Here is a 19,840-nt window from a genome sequence, read left to right as displayed (position 1 = left end):
CAGTTACCCATTAGCTCCTTTGCCTGACCCCTATGAATACGGAGTTAATGCCTGAATACTTATTTTAATGGTCCTGATCTGCCATCCTTTCCATAAATATGTAAAGAGCAATAGTCTGCAAGCCTTGCTGTAGTGAAAGCTTTTATATCTGGTGGCAACCACAGGTACTAGGTTGCCAAGCACAAACTGTAGTGGGCTGTAAAGTGGATACAGTAGCTTGTTTAGCAGCAACATGTAAATACAAAGGAGAGCTTACACTGCACCAGTTTTTATGGCACAGAATTGGCACATCATCCCAGGCTGGATTGGGCTTTTCTCTGGAGATCCCCAAGCACCTATAGTGACCCAGCAGAGATTATTTTAAAACTTTCATGTGGCACCAGTGCCTAGTGTGTCTTCTGCCTGCCTGCCTGCCTGCCTGCCTGCCCACCCATGCTATTTGTGCTCGTAAAAATGTACAAACATATGTTCTGCATCAAGAATACCCCCCAAATATGTGACAATAAACAGCAAATACACACTATAGTGAAAAACTGCAAATTTCTGATGCAACTGAAGTTCTTCATAACTAATGGGAGGTCCAGAATCAACACTTGTGTTCAATTGGGATCACATTATACTTTTATAGGCACTTGAATAGTAGCAGCAAGCAAAGGTAAACCTAAAAATAAATCAATATAAAGAATTGTACAGGGAAGAAAAACCTTCAATATTTTGACAGTAAACCCTGGACCATTCTCAAGTCTACCTTATCAAGATTTAAATAATAATTGTCAAATGACATGATACTAAATACAGTATTTAAAAAATATGAAATAATGCAAACCAAATAATAATTAGCATTATAATATTACTGTACTGTTAACTGTATATTTTCACCAGCTAACAGCAATCATTAAACAGTTGGAGTTCAACAACTTACTTCTCGTGCTGCCATGACCACGGTGGCAATCTGGGAGCGATCACCCCATTCTGCCAAAAATGTCATGGTGAAAGCTTGGAAAAAAACTCGTGACAATGCAACAATTATTTGATGCTTCCGTCCTAGTCGTCGTGTCCCCGCTGTACCTTCTTCTGCAGAACGCACGCTTCGCCGAGACCCCGACAGCCCATCATCCACTTCTCTTGTAAACTAGAGAAAGCAGATATAAATGGAATCAAAATATATACAAAAATTAATTTTATTAATTAAAACCATGAGTGAACAGTAACAGTACAATATAAACTTTGACAATATTTATTATCAAAGGAAACTACAGTACATTTATTAAATTCCATGAATACAAGTTAGTGATAATGAATACAAATTAACTAAAATTGCAAGAAACTTAAACGGCAGCTTCACAAATGTCAACTCACAGTTATTTCACCATCCCTTGCAGACTCTCGTTTAAACTGGGAATGGAGCAGCATTTTGGTTAAAAGTCATTCATAGTAAAATAAGGATTATACAAATCACTAAGTTTACTCAATTACATTTTTATATTATCTATACTAGGACAATATCCATCTCTCCAATCATATTTTCATTTGTGTGACCATTGAACTGCACTGTTTCAATTAAAATTAAATGAAAATACTGTATAGTGAAAGCTTGTGCATCAGCAAAATTTTGAGTTGCATGAGAATGTGCACATGTGACACACACAGACCTAAACTGCAATAATCTTGAAGTTTTATGTGTGAAGGGGAGAGGCAGATGCAAGTAGGTGGGTGTGTGGGAAAGTTGGGTGGTTGGGGAGAGGAAGGAGGAAATGGAGAGAAGAGGAGGGGGGTAGAGAGGAGGGAGGGAGGGAGGGTAAAGAGGAGAGAGGATAGAAAGGAGAGAGGATAGAAAGGAGAGAGGGGGGTGGAGAGGAGAGGGAAGGGGGGAGAGAGGGGAAGGGGAGTGGAGAGAGGAGGGGGGAGAGGAGAGGGAAGGGGGTGAAGAGGGGGGACAGGGAGTGGAGAGGAGAGGGGTGAAAGGGGAGTGGAGAGGAGAGGGGGGGATGGGGAGTGGAGAGGAGAGGGGTGAAAGGAGAGTGGAGGAGAGAGGGAAGAGGAGAGGGGGAAGAGGAGAGGGGGAAGAGGAGAGGGGGGGGAGAGGAGAGGGGGGAGGGGAGAGGAGAGGGGGGGGGAGGGGAGAGGAGAGGGGGGGGGGAGGGGAGAGGAGAGGGGGGGGGAGGGGAGAGGAGAGGGGGGGGAGGGGAGAGGAGAGGGGGGGGAGAGGAGAGGGGGGGGAGGGGAGAGGAGAGGAGAGGGGAGAGGAGAGGGGGGGGGGAGAGGAGAGGGGGGGGAGAGGAGAGGGGAGAGGAGAGGGGGGGGGAGAAGGGAAGAGGAGATGGGGGAAAGGGGAATGGAGATGGGGGGAAATTTGGGCAGGGAGTGGACATGGGGGGGAAATTTGGGCAGGGGAAGGGGATTTATGGGGAGAGGGGGTAAATGCATGCATGTGCGTGTATTCACCTAGTTGTGCTTGTGGGGGTTGAGCTCTGGCTCTTTGGCCCCACCTCTCAACTGTCAATCAACAGGTGTACAGGTTCCTGAGCCTATTGGGCTCTGTCATATCTACACTTATGCCACTAAGTGGCTCCCAGAACTGCAGGACAAGAGCTATGAGGAGAGGTTAGAGGCATTAAATATGCAAAAACTAGAAGATAGAAGAAAAAGAGGCGATATGATCACTACGTTCAAAATAGTAACAGGAATCAATAAAATTGATAGGGAAGAATTCCTGAGACTTGGAACTTCAAGAACAAGAGGTCATAGATTTAAACTAACGAAACAAAGCTGCCAGAGAAATATACAAAAATTCACTTTTGTAAATAGAGTGGTAGACAGTTGGAACAAGTTAAGTGAGAAGGTGGTGGAGGCCAAAACCGTCAGTAATTTCAAAGCATTATATGACAAAGAGTGCTGGGGAGACGGGATACCACGAGCGTAGCTCTCATCCTGTAACTACACTTAGGTAATTACTTGAAAGTGTGTATGGAGTCTGCTTCCACCACATCACTTCCTAATGCATTCCATTTGTCAACCACTCTGACAATAAAAAAGTTCTTTCTAATATCTCTGTGGCTCATTTGGGCACTCAATTTCGACCTGTGTCCCCTTGTGTGTGTGCTCCTTGTGTTAAATAGCCTGTCTTTATCTACCCTATCAATTCCGCTGAGAATCTTGTTTGTGGTGATCATGTCTCCCTAAACCCTTCTGTCTTCCAGCGACGAGAGGCTTAATTCCCATGTGTGCATGCGCGTGTGCATGTGTGTGTGTGTGTATGGGGGGGGGGGGCCTAGGACCTAGGTGTAGTTACAGGATGAGAACTATGCTTGTGGTCTACTGTCTTCCCTCTAAACTTTGTCAAACGATGTTCTGAAGCTTATGATGGTTTTAGTATTTCATTTATTCTGTCAATTTACCACACTGTTTGCCAAGAGAGAATCTTATACATTTTTTCATCACTTTTGTTTTCTTGGCTTGAATTTATTGTATCGTGCCAAAAGTGCTTGATACAAAATTTCTTTGTTACCAACTTTTGAAAATCCTCTCACGATTTTGAATGTGCTGATCATATTACCTCATTCCCATCTGTCTACTAGTTATGGCATGTTTAACATCTCTAGCATCTCATAATTCTTACAATTTTACTCTGGGAACCTCTTACAGTAGTAGAATGTCTTGGCACTTTTTCTAATTTACTAATATGCTCTGAGATATCAATAGCCATACAACTGCTACATATCCTCATCTCTGTCTCACATATGATGTGTGTATGTACTTATGTGTGCATATTTGATTGCATATGTGCTCATCAATATTTGCAGTCTATGCTCACGCAGGAATGCTCAAATGTGTGCGCGCGCGCGCTCGCTCATGCAAGTGTGATCAACCTCTTTGTGCTGAATGAACAAACTAACTATTTTGACCAAACCACACACTAGAAAGTGAAGGGACGACGTTTCAGTCCATCCTGGACCATTCTCAAGTTCACAATCGACTTGAGAATGGTCCAGGACAGATCGAAACATCGTCTTCCCTTCAATTTCTAGTGTGTGGTTTGATCAACACATTTCAGCCACTTTATTGTGAATCCTCGCCTGCAGAAACTATTTTGTTCACAGATACTGTATTTTAATTTATTATACAATACAGTATTATTGACAATAGAAACTGATCAGCCAAAGTCTGTTTACTCAAACATCTACAGTATTTGCCAATCAATTTAAATAATGTAAGATCAATTGGTTTGAACATTTTAAGTAAATTATTAGTAAACTGTTAATATATACTAGTATTACATTGTAGTACAATGTTGTACTTGTTGACCAAACCACACACTAGAAAGTGAAGGGACGACGACATTTCGGTCCGTCCTGGACCATTCTCAAGTCGATTGTGAGAATCTACTTGAGAATGGTCCAGGACTGACTGAAACGTTGTAATCCCTTCACTTTCTAGTGTGTGGTTTGGTCAACACATTTCAGCAACGTTATTGTGACTCCTCGTCTGCATGCTGTACTTATAATATGAAAATACTGTACTGTATCCATAGAGAACAGCATATTAAGATCTCGTCAAATAATTATATATTTTAAACTTTTTTATAAATTTTATCAAAATATAACTTTTTTTAAGGGAACTAAAATAAGTTCATTTATTACGAGGTCAGATACAAGAAACCCTCAATACCAAAATAGAAATTCCACACAAAAGCCAAGGCATGCAAAGATGTTTTTCAGATGAAATTCATCAAATTCACAAGATCCATGAATAACAGTGAACTCACCGCAACTTCACCTTCTTCGTTAGAATCCCGTTTGTGCTGAGAACACGAATGTTGAAGAGATTAGTTTTGCCAAAACAAAAGTGTTCTAAACAAAAGAGCATGTCAGGTCTGGTAATTAAAAAATAATGCACAGCAATGCAACTGGAAATGGAACACAGCATTGTACATCTCTAACAATATTAATATTATATATATATATATATATATATATATATATATATATATATATATATATATATATATATATATATATATATATATATATATGTCGTACCTAGTAGCCAGAACTCACTTCTGAGCCTACTATGCAAGGCCCAATTTGCCTAATAAGCCAAGTTTTCATGAATTAATTGCTTTTCGACTACCTAACCTACCTAACCTAACCTAACCTAACTTTTTCGGCTACCTAACCTAACCTAACCTATAAAGATAGGTTAGGTTAGGTTAGGTAGGGTTGGTTAGGTTCGGTCATATATCTACGTTAATTTTAACTCCAATAAAAAAAAATTGACCTCTTACATAATGAAATGGGTTGCTTTATCATTTCAAAAGACAAAATTTAGAGAAAATATATTAATTCATGAAAACTTGGCTTATTAGGCAAATCGGGCCTTGCATTGTAGGCTGAAAAGTGAGTTCTGGCTACTAGGTACGACATATATATATATATATATATATATAGTACCTAGTAGCCAGAACGCACTTCTCGGCCTACTATGCAAGGCCCGATTTGCCTAATAAGCCAAGTTTTCATGAATTAATTGGTTTTCGACTACCTAACCTACCTAACCTAACCTAACCTAACTTTTTCGGCTACCTAACCTAACCTAACCTATTAAGATAGGTTAGGTTAGGTTACGTAGGGTTGGTTAGGTTCGGTCATATATCTACGTTAATTTTAACTAAAATAAAAAAAAATTGACCTCATACATAATGAAATGGGTAGCTTTATCATTTCATAAGAAAAAAATTAGAGAAAATATATTAATTCAGAAAAACTTGGCTTATTAGGCAAAAAGGGCCTTGCATAGTAGGCCGAGAAGTGCGTTCTGGCTACTAGGTACGACATATATATATATATATATATATATATATATATATATATTACAATAAGGTAAAAAAAGGGTGATACATATAGGGGATAAATGGGGGACGAAGCACATTAGAATAAAGGTAGCAGCAGAAGGCCTATTGGCCCTTACGAGGCAGCTCCTATCTATAACCACCCGATCCCATTACAGTGTCTTCTGTGTTGGCATCATTATGTTCTGGTCTTGTCCTTACTCTCATGGTGGGTAGAGTAAATAGTTCCGTGATATGGGTGTTCATGGTAGGTTGTTCTATTCTTATGTGAATTGCTTCAAGAATTTGTAATCTTCTTGCATCTTGGGTTTTGTCTATTATACAGGTATTTTTGTTCAACATTTCTCTTGTTGAACAAGAGAAATGTTGAACAAAAATGCCATAATTGTATGTTGAAAATGGTACTTTTCCTTTTCAGTAATTATGTTACACTAAGTTACATGCAAGAATTCTCACTACCTTTAAATGTGTACAGTGACTGCTTATGTACCCCTCATAATTATCTGTTTAAGGAATCTGCCTCTCTCACTACTGAAAGACACTTTTTGTATGTACATGTTAAAATAATTATGATTTTTCAATGTACAGGATCATGCAATCAGGGCAGGACAATATTCTGCAACTGCACTGCACAGATCTTTTCAGACATCCCCATTGGGTCATACTTGTGTTAGAGAGCCAACTTAAGTCTGAATCCATCCCAGAACATTCATTCATAAACACAGGGACTCTCAAGTTGTACTCTTGTAATGCACACGATGCACACCAGGTCACTAGTCACTAGCCCCAAGTGCCACTAAGTGACAACACTAACCAAGGTTCCCAACTCAAGTCTCCCACATACTGTACTTCCAAAACAAAGAAATCTCTGTGCACAAGGAAAAGGAATGATACCTTACCTTGTGGTTACCTTGAGGTGCTTCCGGGGCTTAGCGTCTCCGCGGCCCGGTCGTTGACCAGGCCTCCTAGTTGCGGGACTAATCAACCGGGTTGATCAGGTATCCTTTGGAGGTGCTTATCCAGTTCTCTCTTGAACACTGAGGGGTTTGCCAGTTATGTCCCTTATGTGTAGCGGAAGCGTGTTGAACAGTCTCGGGCCTCTGATGTTGATAGTTCTCTCTCAGAGTACCTGTTGCACCTCTGCTTTTCAAAGGGGGTATTCTGCACATCCTGCCATGTCTTCTGGTCTCATGTGATGTTATTTCTGTGTGCAGGTTTGGGACCAGCCTCTCTAATATTTTCCACGTGCAAATATGATGGATGTTTCCATGATGGAAACAAATGAGTATCCTAATCAGTAAAAAGAGCTTTTCAGATACTGTACAGTACTGTGTGTTTAATCACAGCCTTATACTCAAAGTATCTCACCTTGGTTTATAAATAAATGAAACCAAGTATGACTTGACAATGGTGGCTAAAATAAGCTGCAGAGGCACCAATCATCCAACAGCTCTGGAAGCCCAACATCACAACACCCAGACCATTGCTAAGAGAGAGGGCCATCTAGAAGTGACCCAAACACTGCAACACACTGATGGTGCAGACTCAGAATCTAAAGGAAGTACAATGCTGCAATTGTATTGATGTTTCTGGAAGACTAACAAGCTCTGATGTCTGAGAAGATTACCTTGGGTAGTGAATATCTGCAAGTCATAAGCACAAGCACACACCTGTGGCTGAATCAACCACAGGTGTGTACTTGTACCATAGATCACATGGGAAGTCCAACACCATCTTGGCTCCAAAAGAACAGGGGATAGAACAAATGTTTAAGAAAGCCTTACTAAGGGTTGTTCAGCCCTTACAAAACATAAGATATAAGCCGTTGGTCAGTTAAGAGTCCAGTAATAAAAAAAAGCACAAGAGGAACAAAAAGAAGAAAACTGGTATGTACTATGCAAAATATTTTTGGAATCCACCTGATCACTTTATGCTGCTAAAGAAGTGGCCCTAAAAACTTACTCACACATGCTAGGTGGATGCATGTTATGAAGTCCACTGCAACTAGTTGCTGCAAAGATGGGAGGAACCTGAACACAGGGCTGCCAGAAGGGGTACCTCTTGATACACAGAGAGCCTGACTCATGAAGTTCAAGTTCTCCCTGCCAACACCACATTGAAGACCTGAAAGATCCCTTTCCACTCAAGCACCTGGAAGTGACAGAACAGCTGCCACCCCTCCATGGAAAATAAATCTTACAATCCAGAAGCATGAACCTGGTATCAAATCCAAAAAGCAGATGTAAAACCATTCTCAAGATGAGAGGGGTTAAATTCCTATGCACAGATCAATTTTACATTAGGAAAATCATCAAATTCTGCCTAGTCAAAGCCGGAAGTAGATAAAGACAGGATACTGTCCTAAAATATTGTTTTCCTCTACAATTGCCCGAAACGCTATGCGTATTAGTGGTTTCAGGTATTGTATGTACTAGCTCTATCTATAAATCCAACGTTATATTTGCAACTCATCATCTATGTATGTACTTTTCCAGAATAAAAAAATTGAATTTGAATTTTAATTTAAAATATGACAAACAAATTTGAAGCATAAAGAAAGTATCATATTCAAGGTGGCAGAAGATTTTAGAAACTTCCCATCCCTAAGATTTAAATGCCATACAACCTAGACAATTGAATCCCAATTGAAGGGATGCCCATCAAGCTCTAAGCTGCATACTGTAGTTCTGCTCATCCATGTATGGTTGTACCATGGTGAGAAAGCACATTAGAGCAAAATACTGGCCTAAACCAATATCAGGTCACTAGACCTTCCTTCTTAGACAGCAGTACAAAGAGAATTGTGAGTGTGTGAATAAGTTCTTGGCAGAAATAAGAAATGGTGAGGAAAACCAATGACAAATCCAAAGCACAAAAACAAATACAGTCATGAATAACTCAGTTCTCCACACTGGACAAGCACATGAGCCTGCACCATGCACACCACAAACGTCCACAACTGAACAAAGTTGGAAGAAGCTTAAAAAAAGTATCAACTCGAGATAGAACACAAAAATATGGGTATAAATTGGATAAGTTTAGGTTTAGGAAAGACCTGAGTAAATACTGGTTCGGTAACAGGGTTGTCGATTTGTGGAACCAATTACCGCATAATGTGGTGGAGGTGGGGTTCCTTGATTATTTCAAGTGTGGGTTGGACATGTATATGAGTGGAATTGGGTGATTATTGATAGGAGCTACCTTGTATAGGCCAATAGGCCTTCTGCAGTTACCTTTATTCTTATGTTCTTAAGTCTCCAGATTACACAAATGAATCATATTTTGACAAATCTGGGTTGGGGGTGTACTTGGGATTTAAATAAATGCAATTGATTTTTCTAATGATTATAGATCTTGAATACCTGAAAATGATGATGAAGGCTGACACTAAAGCAAATTCTGGCAGTTTTGAAACTATTCCCAATGTTTGACTGTTGTCAGGCACTTTTTTTTTTAGTAAAGAATTTGTTTTTTGTTCTCTAACATTTTTCCATTAACTTTTAAATTATCTGAAACAATATTGAAGTCATTGTATTATTTTATACTCTAGTACATTCATTATGAGCACAGGTGGTGCACCTAGAAACATCCCTTTCTTACAGCTAAAGTAATATTATCAAATCCAAAGAAATAAACATAGATGCTAGAGCCACATTAGAAACAGTTCACAAGTCTTTACTGCCAGTGGGCACCAACAGCTACATGAGAAACCCGCAACATATCACAGGTAGTGCGTGCCATTACGAACGTATTAAATAATGTAAAATCAGTAGAAGCGTTCATTTACTTACGGTAGCTATACTAACATACTGTATAGAAAACTTCGGATAATGTTCTTCAAACACTATTGTGCACATAAACATGCACTTAAAAATTGTAACACTTTAAAAAAATAAGTTTAAAAGTTTCATGCTTTTATAAAGCCTGAGTATTGCACTGACTGAATTTATAAAGCCTGAGTATTGCACTGACTGAATTTATAAAGCCTGAGTATTGCACTGACTGAATTTATAAAGCCTGAGTATTGCACTGACTGAATCCCTACAACACAAATTACAGATTTCTTGTAACATGTGAGAAGTACCAAAGTAAAAAAACGTGTTTAAGATATCCAACTGACTAATTTACCAAACCATAATGTTAGTGTGCTTTAAAACATTATTAACATAAAATGCATAATTTATACAAAAATGAAGCTGCCAACCTTCTGGTCTGTTTCCAATTGTTTAACCACTGAACATTTAATTTTTTGAGGCTTGATAATCTAAAATATATAGCTTTACATATCATACCTGTATAAACATTTGTTATGAAAACTAGCTAACCTTAAACCAATTTAATAAATTTTAGACAATGTCATAAGCAACGAAAACAAAAGATGATGCGTGTAAGATTCCCAGTGCCTAGTAACAGCTCCAAAAATGAGCACTATGTGCATGGTAACCGGTGGCATTACCTCATTCCTGAATCATACCTATATAGTAACATGTTACCTTCAAAACTTTGCTACAAACAAGAACATGTTAATAAACAAAGATATGGCATTATAATGTTAAAAGTTATAATTAATTTTATTGGGGAACAGAAACCCTGTGTATATACATACACTTTAGTCTTGTATCACAATTCCTCCCCAAATCAAACTGCTGACCTTTCCCTAGATGCAACTCCACAACAGTTGCTTAACTCCTGGAAACTTATTTACAGTTAGGTGAACCAAGGCAATAAGTGAAATAAAATATGACCAATCAATAATGTCCTGCCTGGAAATCAAACCTGGGATCCCTGATTGTGAGTCAAGAGAGAAGCCAACTGTCTTCGATCACCAACCACCACCTAGTCCCATCCAAATACCCCTATTCTACCCAAACACTGCTGGCAATCAGCATGTATCTCCCCATGAAAATATTTTCTGCCACAACATCCCCTCTACAAAATATATGCAAATGGAATATCCATCAACAAAAATGGCTACAGCTAAAATTCTCTACAGTGCATACAACTAAAAACATCTCCGTGTATGAAATACTTCGCTCTTCCCAAGAGGGTTACTACTACACTAATATTTCAGTGCCATGAAGCTGTTAGAGAAGCTGCTCACAACATACTGGCACAACACTACAATTTGCCACAGACTCCCACCCCCATCTTTAGAACCCTGCTAGTACTAAAGAATGAGCAGTGGAAACTTAATGTGCAAATGGTTTTATCAAGCTACACTGCACCTCATCTCTAACTACTGTATTCAAAATTTATCTTAATTTTGCTGTACTGTATTAGAAAATTTCACACCTTATGAGTCCCATGTACAGTATATCTTGAAACCTTGTAAATTATTAAGTACAAAAACAACCCTGATTACTGTGATGTGTCAGTATTTCAGTGCTAAGTATGCTATTACACCCTTTCTGAATTGTAACAAAATAGAGCAGACTCACCACTACTTCACCTTCGGTTTTAGAATCCGGTTTGGACTAGAGGAAATGAGCAATAGAAACTGGTTCACAGACATAACCCACAATAAAAACACAAATAACAGAGCACCTGAACTGAACACTGAACGAGATTTATGCAATAGACATTTAAGAGTGCAATATCTAAAGATGTATGACAGTCTCACCATAAGTGTCCTCACAATTATCTTTTAACTTAAAGGATTTGAAGATTACATTCTTGCATAATGCCACTTTATTACATACTTTATCTGTGGATAAAAGAACTATTTTTATTTTATTATTATTATTTAGATAGGTATTTTATTGAGAAAATACAGTAGTGAAAAAGTGAACTTTTTGCATGTCTCTGGAATGTAACTATTTTCCCCATAATGTTATTGATACCTGTATTAATACAATATTTTATTTCTAAAAATTAAAAAATCAGCTTATAAGTGATTTATTATTAGGTATTTGAATTTTTATAATGCCAATAACCTTGTGAAGTGTATGTGGGGTCTTCTGCTCCAAGTATAGAGCAGAGGCTGGCTTACTGTATTGTACAACAAGTCAATAAAGTATCTCACAATACATACATTACTTTAAATGACCAAATTCTGTGTCATCCACTTTCTCCTACAAGATCCTTTGGCAGATGATTATACAATATACAATCTTCATTTTACTGTGTAATCTTAACAGGCAAGGTTCATTTTTGTTGAACCTGAAACATGTATTCTATCTATTGTCTTGTATCTACTACCATGCTCTTCTACTTCTCACCCTCTCCAACCTCTGTGTAGTTCAGGCTAGTGTATTATAAGTTTTACTACTGTAAAGATTATTAAACTTTGCTTTTTACTGCAATATCAAAGGGAATCTAAATTATGCCTATGAACAAGGATGAGAAAATCTTTAAAAAATAAAATGGGTACAGTAGGCATCCATAAGTCCTCGGATTAAATCAACAGCAGCAATCATTTAAACTATTTATGGCAGTATGTATTGTATGACTACTATTTGTTGTAAAAATGTAAGTGATCCACTAGAGACATAACATACATACTAGAGACATAACATACATCTATCCTGCTTCATTGAATTTATGGCAATGGTCTAACATTACAAACCCATGGAGATAACTATTAACACTTTCGCGTTCCACAGACTGACTATCTCGTCACTCATTTTTCTACTGAATGTGTTCCAACGACGCAATACTGAGTCACTCATTAAAATATTTTTTTAAAATTTAAATTTTATCAGATCAATCTGGTAGTGGTTTTAGAATATTAAAATATTTGTTAAAATTCTATTTATTGTCCTATTATCTTGGGACTAGTTTTAAAATGCGCGCCTTTTTATTGCGAACAATTTGATACCAAAATGAAAGATGTAACACAAATATTTATGTCAGAACACTGGAAAGATATAAATAAATTTGTGATGATGAGCGTCCAGAATTAAAATATTTGTTAAAAATCCAGTTATTGCTCTAATATTCTGGGACTAGTTTTAAAATACTCGCCTTTTTATTGCGAACAATTTGATACCAAAACGAGCGACGTAGCACAAAATTTGATGTTATCAAATTGAACGAGTTGAACATTAGGTTGCAATTTACAAAATGGTGCTCGTTCACGGGTAACTTTAGGCTTTTCTGCGGGGAGGCACTCCAGCCTTTTGTACATTTTATTCATACACATCTGTAGGGAATTTAATTGCGAACACAATGATACCAAAACGAGCGACGTAGCACAAGAATTAAGGTAAAAAAATGGAACGAGAATGCACGTTACTGATTTTGTGCGTTTTTGCCGACTTTACGCTTTGCTGTTGGGAGTCACGCTAGGCTTTTGGACATTATATTTATACACACCTGTAGAGAATTTAATTGCGAACACAATGATACCAAAACGAGCGACGTAGCACGAGAATTAAGGTGAGAAAGCTGGAACGAGTATACACATTTGGGTGTCACCGCGCGCTTACCCGCACGGAGGGCCCATGATCCCCCTGTCAACCACGAGTTTCCACGGAGCGCGAAAGTGTTAAGAAACAATTTTTTAAGCGGCCAGTCAGTCAATTATCCATGGTATGAGCAGCCGTGTTTCTAGTTCTAATGCAACAGGGCAACCGTGATCAACAGTAGTAGTTAATATCCCACACCATAACAAAAAAAAAACAGCGTTTAATGTAATGAAACTCCAGTTTCTGGGTGAGACCCGGAGGCTCCCCAGAGCTATGTGAACTGATATGAATGTATTAGACCCTGGCGTCAGTCAAGCAAATGGAGTTCTTAGGCCTACCGGGGACCACCAGTCAGAACCTAGCCCCCCTTCAGAGAGACACGAGGAGCAATGGCCGATAGAAACCCACATGTGGTTGGAAGCATTCTATGTCTACTATCAACAGGGTCAGGCACCCAGAAAGGTAGGCATCCCGAAATAAACCCTATCTGGTTAAAATATTGCTACTGAAAGCCGAACTGTTGGACAGAACTCCCCAAACAAAAAACGAGCAAACTAGTATGATGTCACACTGACCACCGCACCATTGTCTGTGCAGCTCCTTCCTCCCCAGGACTGGAAAAGGCGAGCTCCAGACCCCCGTGCTGGCTATCCATACCTTCAGTTCTGTGGCTGGATGTCAAAAAAACTGTGAAAACCGCCAATCAGAGGGAGGGAGGGTTGCCGGGGAGCCTTTGCGTCTCACCCAGAAAATTGCATTTCATTACATTCAACACTGGTTTTCTGCAGGGAGCCCCTTCGGCTCCCTGGAGCCACTTGACCAAAGATAAAACAAGTGAGACTTACCCGGGAAGCGTTCACCACTTGCAGGGGCCTGGAACACTGACGAAGTAGCGAGCAGCCAGGACCCTGTTCGACCTCCAAAAACCCAGTGCCCGAATGTCAGTGCCAAGACACGTTACCAAAGACGGCAGCCAAAGCAGCAAACTTATGAATGTCATGGGAACGAAGATTGACTGCAGGCTGGCTGGACTGAATAACCCTGCAGACAACCTGGGAGACCCGAACCCTGGAACAGGGAAGAAGGGAAACCGAGTCAACCCAAAGCGCGTCCCTGGCCACGGACACCATGGCGCACATGTAATGGTTAAGAGCCCAAACCGGACACGACATATGATGCACCCCCGGCTGAACCAACCAAGCATCAACAACCCAAGGAACCCTCCGGAAAGCAGCATTCTCATTCTTCGCCAGAGAAAAAAAGGAGACAGCTGCAAACGAACAAACCTACCACCAGGACCAAAAGAGCAGAAACCTCTGTGCCGGAGAAGAGCATGAAGCTCCCCAACCTGACCCCCAGAAGCTAATGCCAACAGGAAAAAGAGCCTTCGCAAAACAATCTTTAACCGAAGGGGCCACGACAAACCAATGAGAAGAGAAATGAGAGCACCCGGTCCAATGTCCAGGACGGGTCAGGCGGCGCATGAGCAGGCCGGAGGTTAAACAATGCACGAGACAGCTTGCAGAACAAGGCAGAAGTAACATCCACCCCGAACACAGGCTGATGCGTCTCCGCCAGTGCCACACGATACGAGGCGACAGTATTCAGAATGAGATGACGGTCCTGAAACAATCAAGACAGAAAGGACAAGACAACCCAATCCGAAACAGAAGAAAACCTGTGAAGGGACAAGAAATAATGAAAGGACTGCCAGGAAACTTTATACTGCTACCGAGACGAGACCCACAGGTGGGACACCATCACTGAAGCCACCTGCTCACCACACAAATGATGATATACCCGAAGACCTGAGAAGATCGAACCAGCTACATAATGGACTGGCCGATCTGCTGAAAGAGGCGGAGCCACAGGAAGACACTCTGGTTCAGATACCGAGCAAGCAACGCCTGAAACCAAGGCTGGGCTGGCCACCAAGGAACCAAGAGGACTACTCTCCCTTGGCAAGTCTCCAAGCAAGCTAGGGCCTAGAGCAACAGTGGAACCGGGGAGAAGTGGTACAGGTAACCCCACCTCGACCAGTCCTGCCTGAAGACATCGACCCCAACGGCCTCGCAGTCGGGGAAGGGCACCACATAACAAGGGGGACGCCTTGACCACGCTTACACGAAGAGGTCCACCTCTGGGAACCCTAACGTCTGGCAGAGTCAATTGAACGAGACAGCGTCAACCGTCCATTCCGTGGACAGGGGAATGAACCGTAACAACCTGTCTGCCAGGACGTTGGAAACCCCCCTGAAAGTGAATGCCCAGGAGAGCAAAACCCTGAGAACTCAGCAGACCGAGTCACTCAAAGCAACAAGCCCAAAAGAGCCAAGGACCACATAGAACACCCGCAGTGCAGGCAATGAACCACTGGGGAGCAATCCAAATTTAGCCGGATCTTCGATCTGTGAGTAAACTTAACCCTCTGGAGCGACATCCACATGACCGCGAACTCCAGCATCGTGCTGTGGGCCTGACGGAAGTTTGGACCCCACCACCCCTGGTCGGCCTGATGAGCACTGGACACAAAGCCCCAGCCAAGAGATGACATGTCATGGAACTCATTGTGCGAGGGATCGGGTAGGCGCCAAGGCACTGAACCCTGAAAAACCCAAAGAGGAAGCCGGCAACACAGCAACCGACATAAGGCACCCGGAGGCCGAACCCAGCGATCGAGAGAGAAGTGGAAGGAACATTACCAAAGAAACCAGAACAGCCAACGAAGACAAACCACGCCCGGTGGGTAAACCATCATGGCAAAGTTCGGACACCCACACAAGCCCTCGAGCAACCACCACGTGACCTGGGAGCCCCCAATAACAGGTAAAGGCAGGACTGCAGCCCACGAATTGTTGGGACCAGGCATGAGCAAACAGCACGAGCATCCCCCCCCCACCTATCACCCCGTTAATGGGACGAACCACAAAAGACCCAATGCCTCTTATGTGAAGTCAACTTATGAGCACAGCAATTAATGCTCTAACCAGTCGACGTCAGTTCTGAAGGCTGTGCCGGCTCTGAAACTGGCACCACAAGCCTACTACGATGAAAGGAACTCCAAGCCCTGGCACAACCCTTGAGGGAAGACCCCCCCCCCCCCATGAACCCCCCAGAGAACCAACAAGTCCGACATGAGATGACAACTGGAAGAAGCCACCTGCAGATACTGCACCCTGCAGACTCTGCAAACAGCAAAGGACGTAAAGGCGTAGAGAACCTAAGAGCCAGGGCCCAAGCCCAAGCGGATTCCAAGGACTGGGCACGCGAGACGAGAAGCAAAGAATAGACACACAGCCTCCTGCAGGATTGGCGCAAACAGCTGCAACAAAGCAGCTGATGCCCACACAGCTGAGACCAGCTCACCAGACCCCGGATTGGCCCCGAGCACCTCTACGTCTTCCTCAAGCCACTCCAAAGACAGCTCAATAAGGGAAAAGAAAAGCAAGACCAAAGCCAAAATGGCCACGGGCGAGCAATTCCTCAGCAACCAGGGCAGCCAAAAGGGAGGGAACCTGCAAGTGAAGCTGTGCCAGGCAGACAACCCGAGGGAGGGCAGGGGCGAACAAACACACATTGAGGCACTCAAACTCGCCCCCGAGGTAAACCTGAACAACCGTAGGGGCTTCTCGCCACTCAAGCGTGTGGAACTGACAGAACGTATGCCACACCCCAACGAAAAGATATGCCAGTCTGCCAACTAGGACGACTCCAGAACCTCATAACACCCAGTAAGGAAAAGAAGAACCAAACTCAAAAGAGGCAAGATCCATTATCGAGGTGTAATCCGGGTAACGCAGGAGGTACGGCGCAATGGCCTCCTGCACCCCATGAGACGGTCTTAAGCCAGAGTCGCACGACTGCCAGGTCTCACATCAGCCACAGAATTGAAGGTATGGATAGCCAGTACAGGATTCTGGGGCTTCTCCTTCCCCCCTCCCGGGGAGGATGCAGACAACGGCGAGGTGGTGACTGCGACATCATGCTCGTTTTTTCGTTTGGGGAGTTCTGTCCAACAGTTTGGCTTTCAGTAGCAATATTTTAACCAGATAGGGTTTGTTTTGGGGAGCCTACCTTTCTGGGTGCCTGGCCTGGTTGATGACAGACACAATGCTTCCAACCACACAGGGGGTTTCTATAGGCCATTGCTCCTCGTGCCTCTTGAGGGGGGCCAGGTTCTGGCTCATGGTCCTCGGTAGGCCTAAAATCTTCATTCACTTGATACATTCGTATCAGCCTGGATAGCTCAGGGAAGCTAAAGAGGCTCCCTCCAGAAATGAGAGTTTAAGAGAATTTGTTAATGAGTTTAACCCTACAGAAACCTTATTTATTCATACAAAATGCTATGCAATATATTAGTACAATACTGCAATTTAGTACAGTATAACACTTCTCACTTAACAATAGTGAACTTACCGCTGCTTCACCATCATCTCTAGATTCCGGTGTATACTGAGGAAACGAGGAAAGAATTTTTTTTTAGAAAAACAACTAAAGCATGAAGGAACATTGGTTAAAAATTTCAGACAGAAGTACAGTACTGTGTATTCAAAGACGACATTGGAAACAAATTTCAGAGATGAAATGTAATAAAAATCAAGGAAAGCTTTTAAAACAAAGTTAAACATAGGACAATTCATTACAATTAATAAGCAAATGGATGCCAAAGTCAAGACAAATATACGATTTATGCATTAACATCAGCCAAGGCTCTCAATATCCCTCAGTGGCAAAATAGCAAGAGATTTGTTCTTTGGTACATAAATTTTAACAATAGATTAAGGTTTATAAATTAATATTTAGACAAAATATGTCTACTAGCAGGTGTCCATTAGCTATGATACCATATTTTGGAATAATGTATACAAACAGGATAATACTAACCAAAATATTAGTCCAACCATAAATTCAAATGAATTTATGGTGTCTTAGACCATCTATGCTTTTAGCACTAAAATAAAGATTCTACTCTCAAGCCATTTCCAAAGTGCTCTCCTGTCAACAGCCACAAAACAGCTATATTAAGCATCACTCATCATTCACTACCAGTATATATTTGAGTAGAATGCTGAAACAACAATCTTAATGAGATTAAACTGCATCTATATTTCTTTTCATAAGACCTTATAGTCTGTTAATAATTTTCAAAATTCAAAGTAATATACAAATTATAAGATTTCACTTTGTTTAAAGTACTGTATTAATTATCAATTCAAATAAGATTACCAAACACAAAGCTACCTGCTTGTTTTCCTCAAAATAAGTCTACAATATGAAGTATGATGGTACAATACACCCAGCATGAAAAGAAAAAGAAAATAGCATCAGAAAATTGGTTAAACAGTGTCAAGTGTAGGGAGTAACCCAACAGGCAACAGCATGGAAGCATTAGTTGCACTTTGACAAGCCATGCAATGGGCATCCTGCACCCACCTAGTTGTGCTTGTGGGAGTTGAGCTTCAGCTCTTTGGTCCTGCTATTATGGTATTCTCACTAACAAGGGAATACCATATTTATACCATTCCAAATCTGTTTTATTTTTCAAGCCATCCCTTAATTAACCTTATCTCATCCCTGAACTTGCTCATCTTCAAGATTATGATACAGATCTACCCAGTAGCAGATACTTTCATAACAAATCTTATCCCCATACCAAGCCACTTCAGGAAGTAAAGATGATTTATTAATAATCAGGGAACTGAGATTACATTTCCAGGTCAAAATCAGTTCCTCGTAACCTTGGTTGAATGGTACTTACTGGTGGAACACTAGAAGTAAGGTTTGGTACAGTGAAAATAATACATCTTCCTCCCCATAGATAATATGATACTGCACACCTATATTACATGGAAAAAGCTTTGGGGAAGGGGGGAGGGGGGATAGCCAGCATCAAAATATCTAATAGAATTACCGGTAGAATGAGTTTTAGAAATCATGTGAAAGCAACTTCTTAACTTTGAGGCAGAAGTTCGTATGCTTTGGTGTAATCTTGACAAAAATCGACTTTAAAAGCTGTACACAACATAACAATGAAATGAGCTACAAACTCAAAACAAATACCTTGATAAGCTATCAAAACACCATTAAAGCAGAATTCTGCCAATTCCTCAAAAATACGTTACTCTTGTGAACCCTGACATCCACATTAATGATATGGTTTTCTCATAGTAAATTTTAAGGCTATCCTGAGGTTATCTTGAGATGATTTCGGGGCTTAGCGTCCCAGCGGCCCAGTCCTCAACCAGGCCTCCTTTTTGTTACACACCCCCCCAGGAAGCAGCCCATAGAAGCTGTCTAACTCCCAGGTACCTATTTACTACTAGGTAACAGGGGCATCAGGGTGAAAGAAACATTTTGCCCATTTGTCTCCAACTCCACGGGATTCGAACATGGAACCTCAGGACTACAAATCCAAAGCGCTGTCCACTCAGCTGTTAGGCAAATCTAATCTCTTTTTGGAATTAATTACCCTATAGCTATGTAATAGTTGTTCTGTAATGGTTGCTCCTAACTCCTGTATGTACTTCATTCTCATACATTTTCTATACAAGTCTTATGAATCTTCTCCAAACATTCGAATCATGGC

The 19,840-nt window shown here is 41.1% G+C and overlaps 1 protein-coding gene across 13 annotated transcripts in view; it reads right to left on the bottom strand.

The window, feature by feature from the left end:
• Nucleotides 1-19,840, bottom strand: part of LOC123775001 (putative divalent cation/proton antiporter TMEM165) — a 55,098-nt gene that overhangs the window by 10,259 nt on the left and 24,999 nt on the right. For 5 of the 13 annotated variants that reach the window (XM_069318985.1, XM_069318986.1, XM_069318987.1 and 2 more), the window contains 5 exons: nucleotides 17,671-17,706; nucleotides 11,287-11,322; nucleotides 4,766-4,801; nucleotides 1,360-1,395; nucleotides 923-1,132 (listed from right to left, as the gene is read on the bottom strand). In XM_069318985.1, the coding sequence (XP_069175086.1) occupies nucleotides 923-1,132; nucleotides 1,360-1,395; nucleotides 4,766-4,801; nucleotides 11,287-11,322; nucleotides 17,671-17,706 (354 nt within the window). The remainder of the gene's footprint in view (nucleotides 1-922; nucleotides 1,133-1,359; nucleotides 1,396-4,765; nucleotides 4,802-11,286; nucleotides 11,323-17,670; nucleotides 17,707-19,840) is intronic. The other 8 variants (XM_045769709.2, XM_045769711.2, XM_045769710.2 and 5 more) reach the window with 5 other exon arrangements.

The sequence above is a fragment of the Procambarus clarkii genome, chromosome 92, assembly GCF_040958095.1.
Source record: "Procambarus clarkii isolate CNS0578487 chromosome 92, FALCON_Pclarkii_2.0, whole genome shotgun sequence".
In the NCBI taxonomy this organism is placed as follows: domain Eukaryota; kingdom Metazoa; phylum Arthropoda; class Malacostraca; order Decapoda; family Cambaridae; genus Procambarus; species Procambarus clarkii.
The sequence above is the reverse complement of the archived record's forward strand: the minus strand, read 5'-3'. Positions and strand labels throughout refer to the sequence as shown.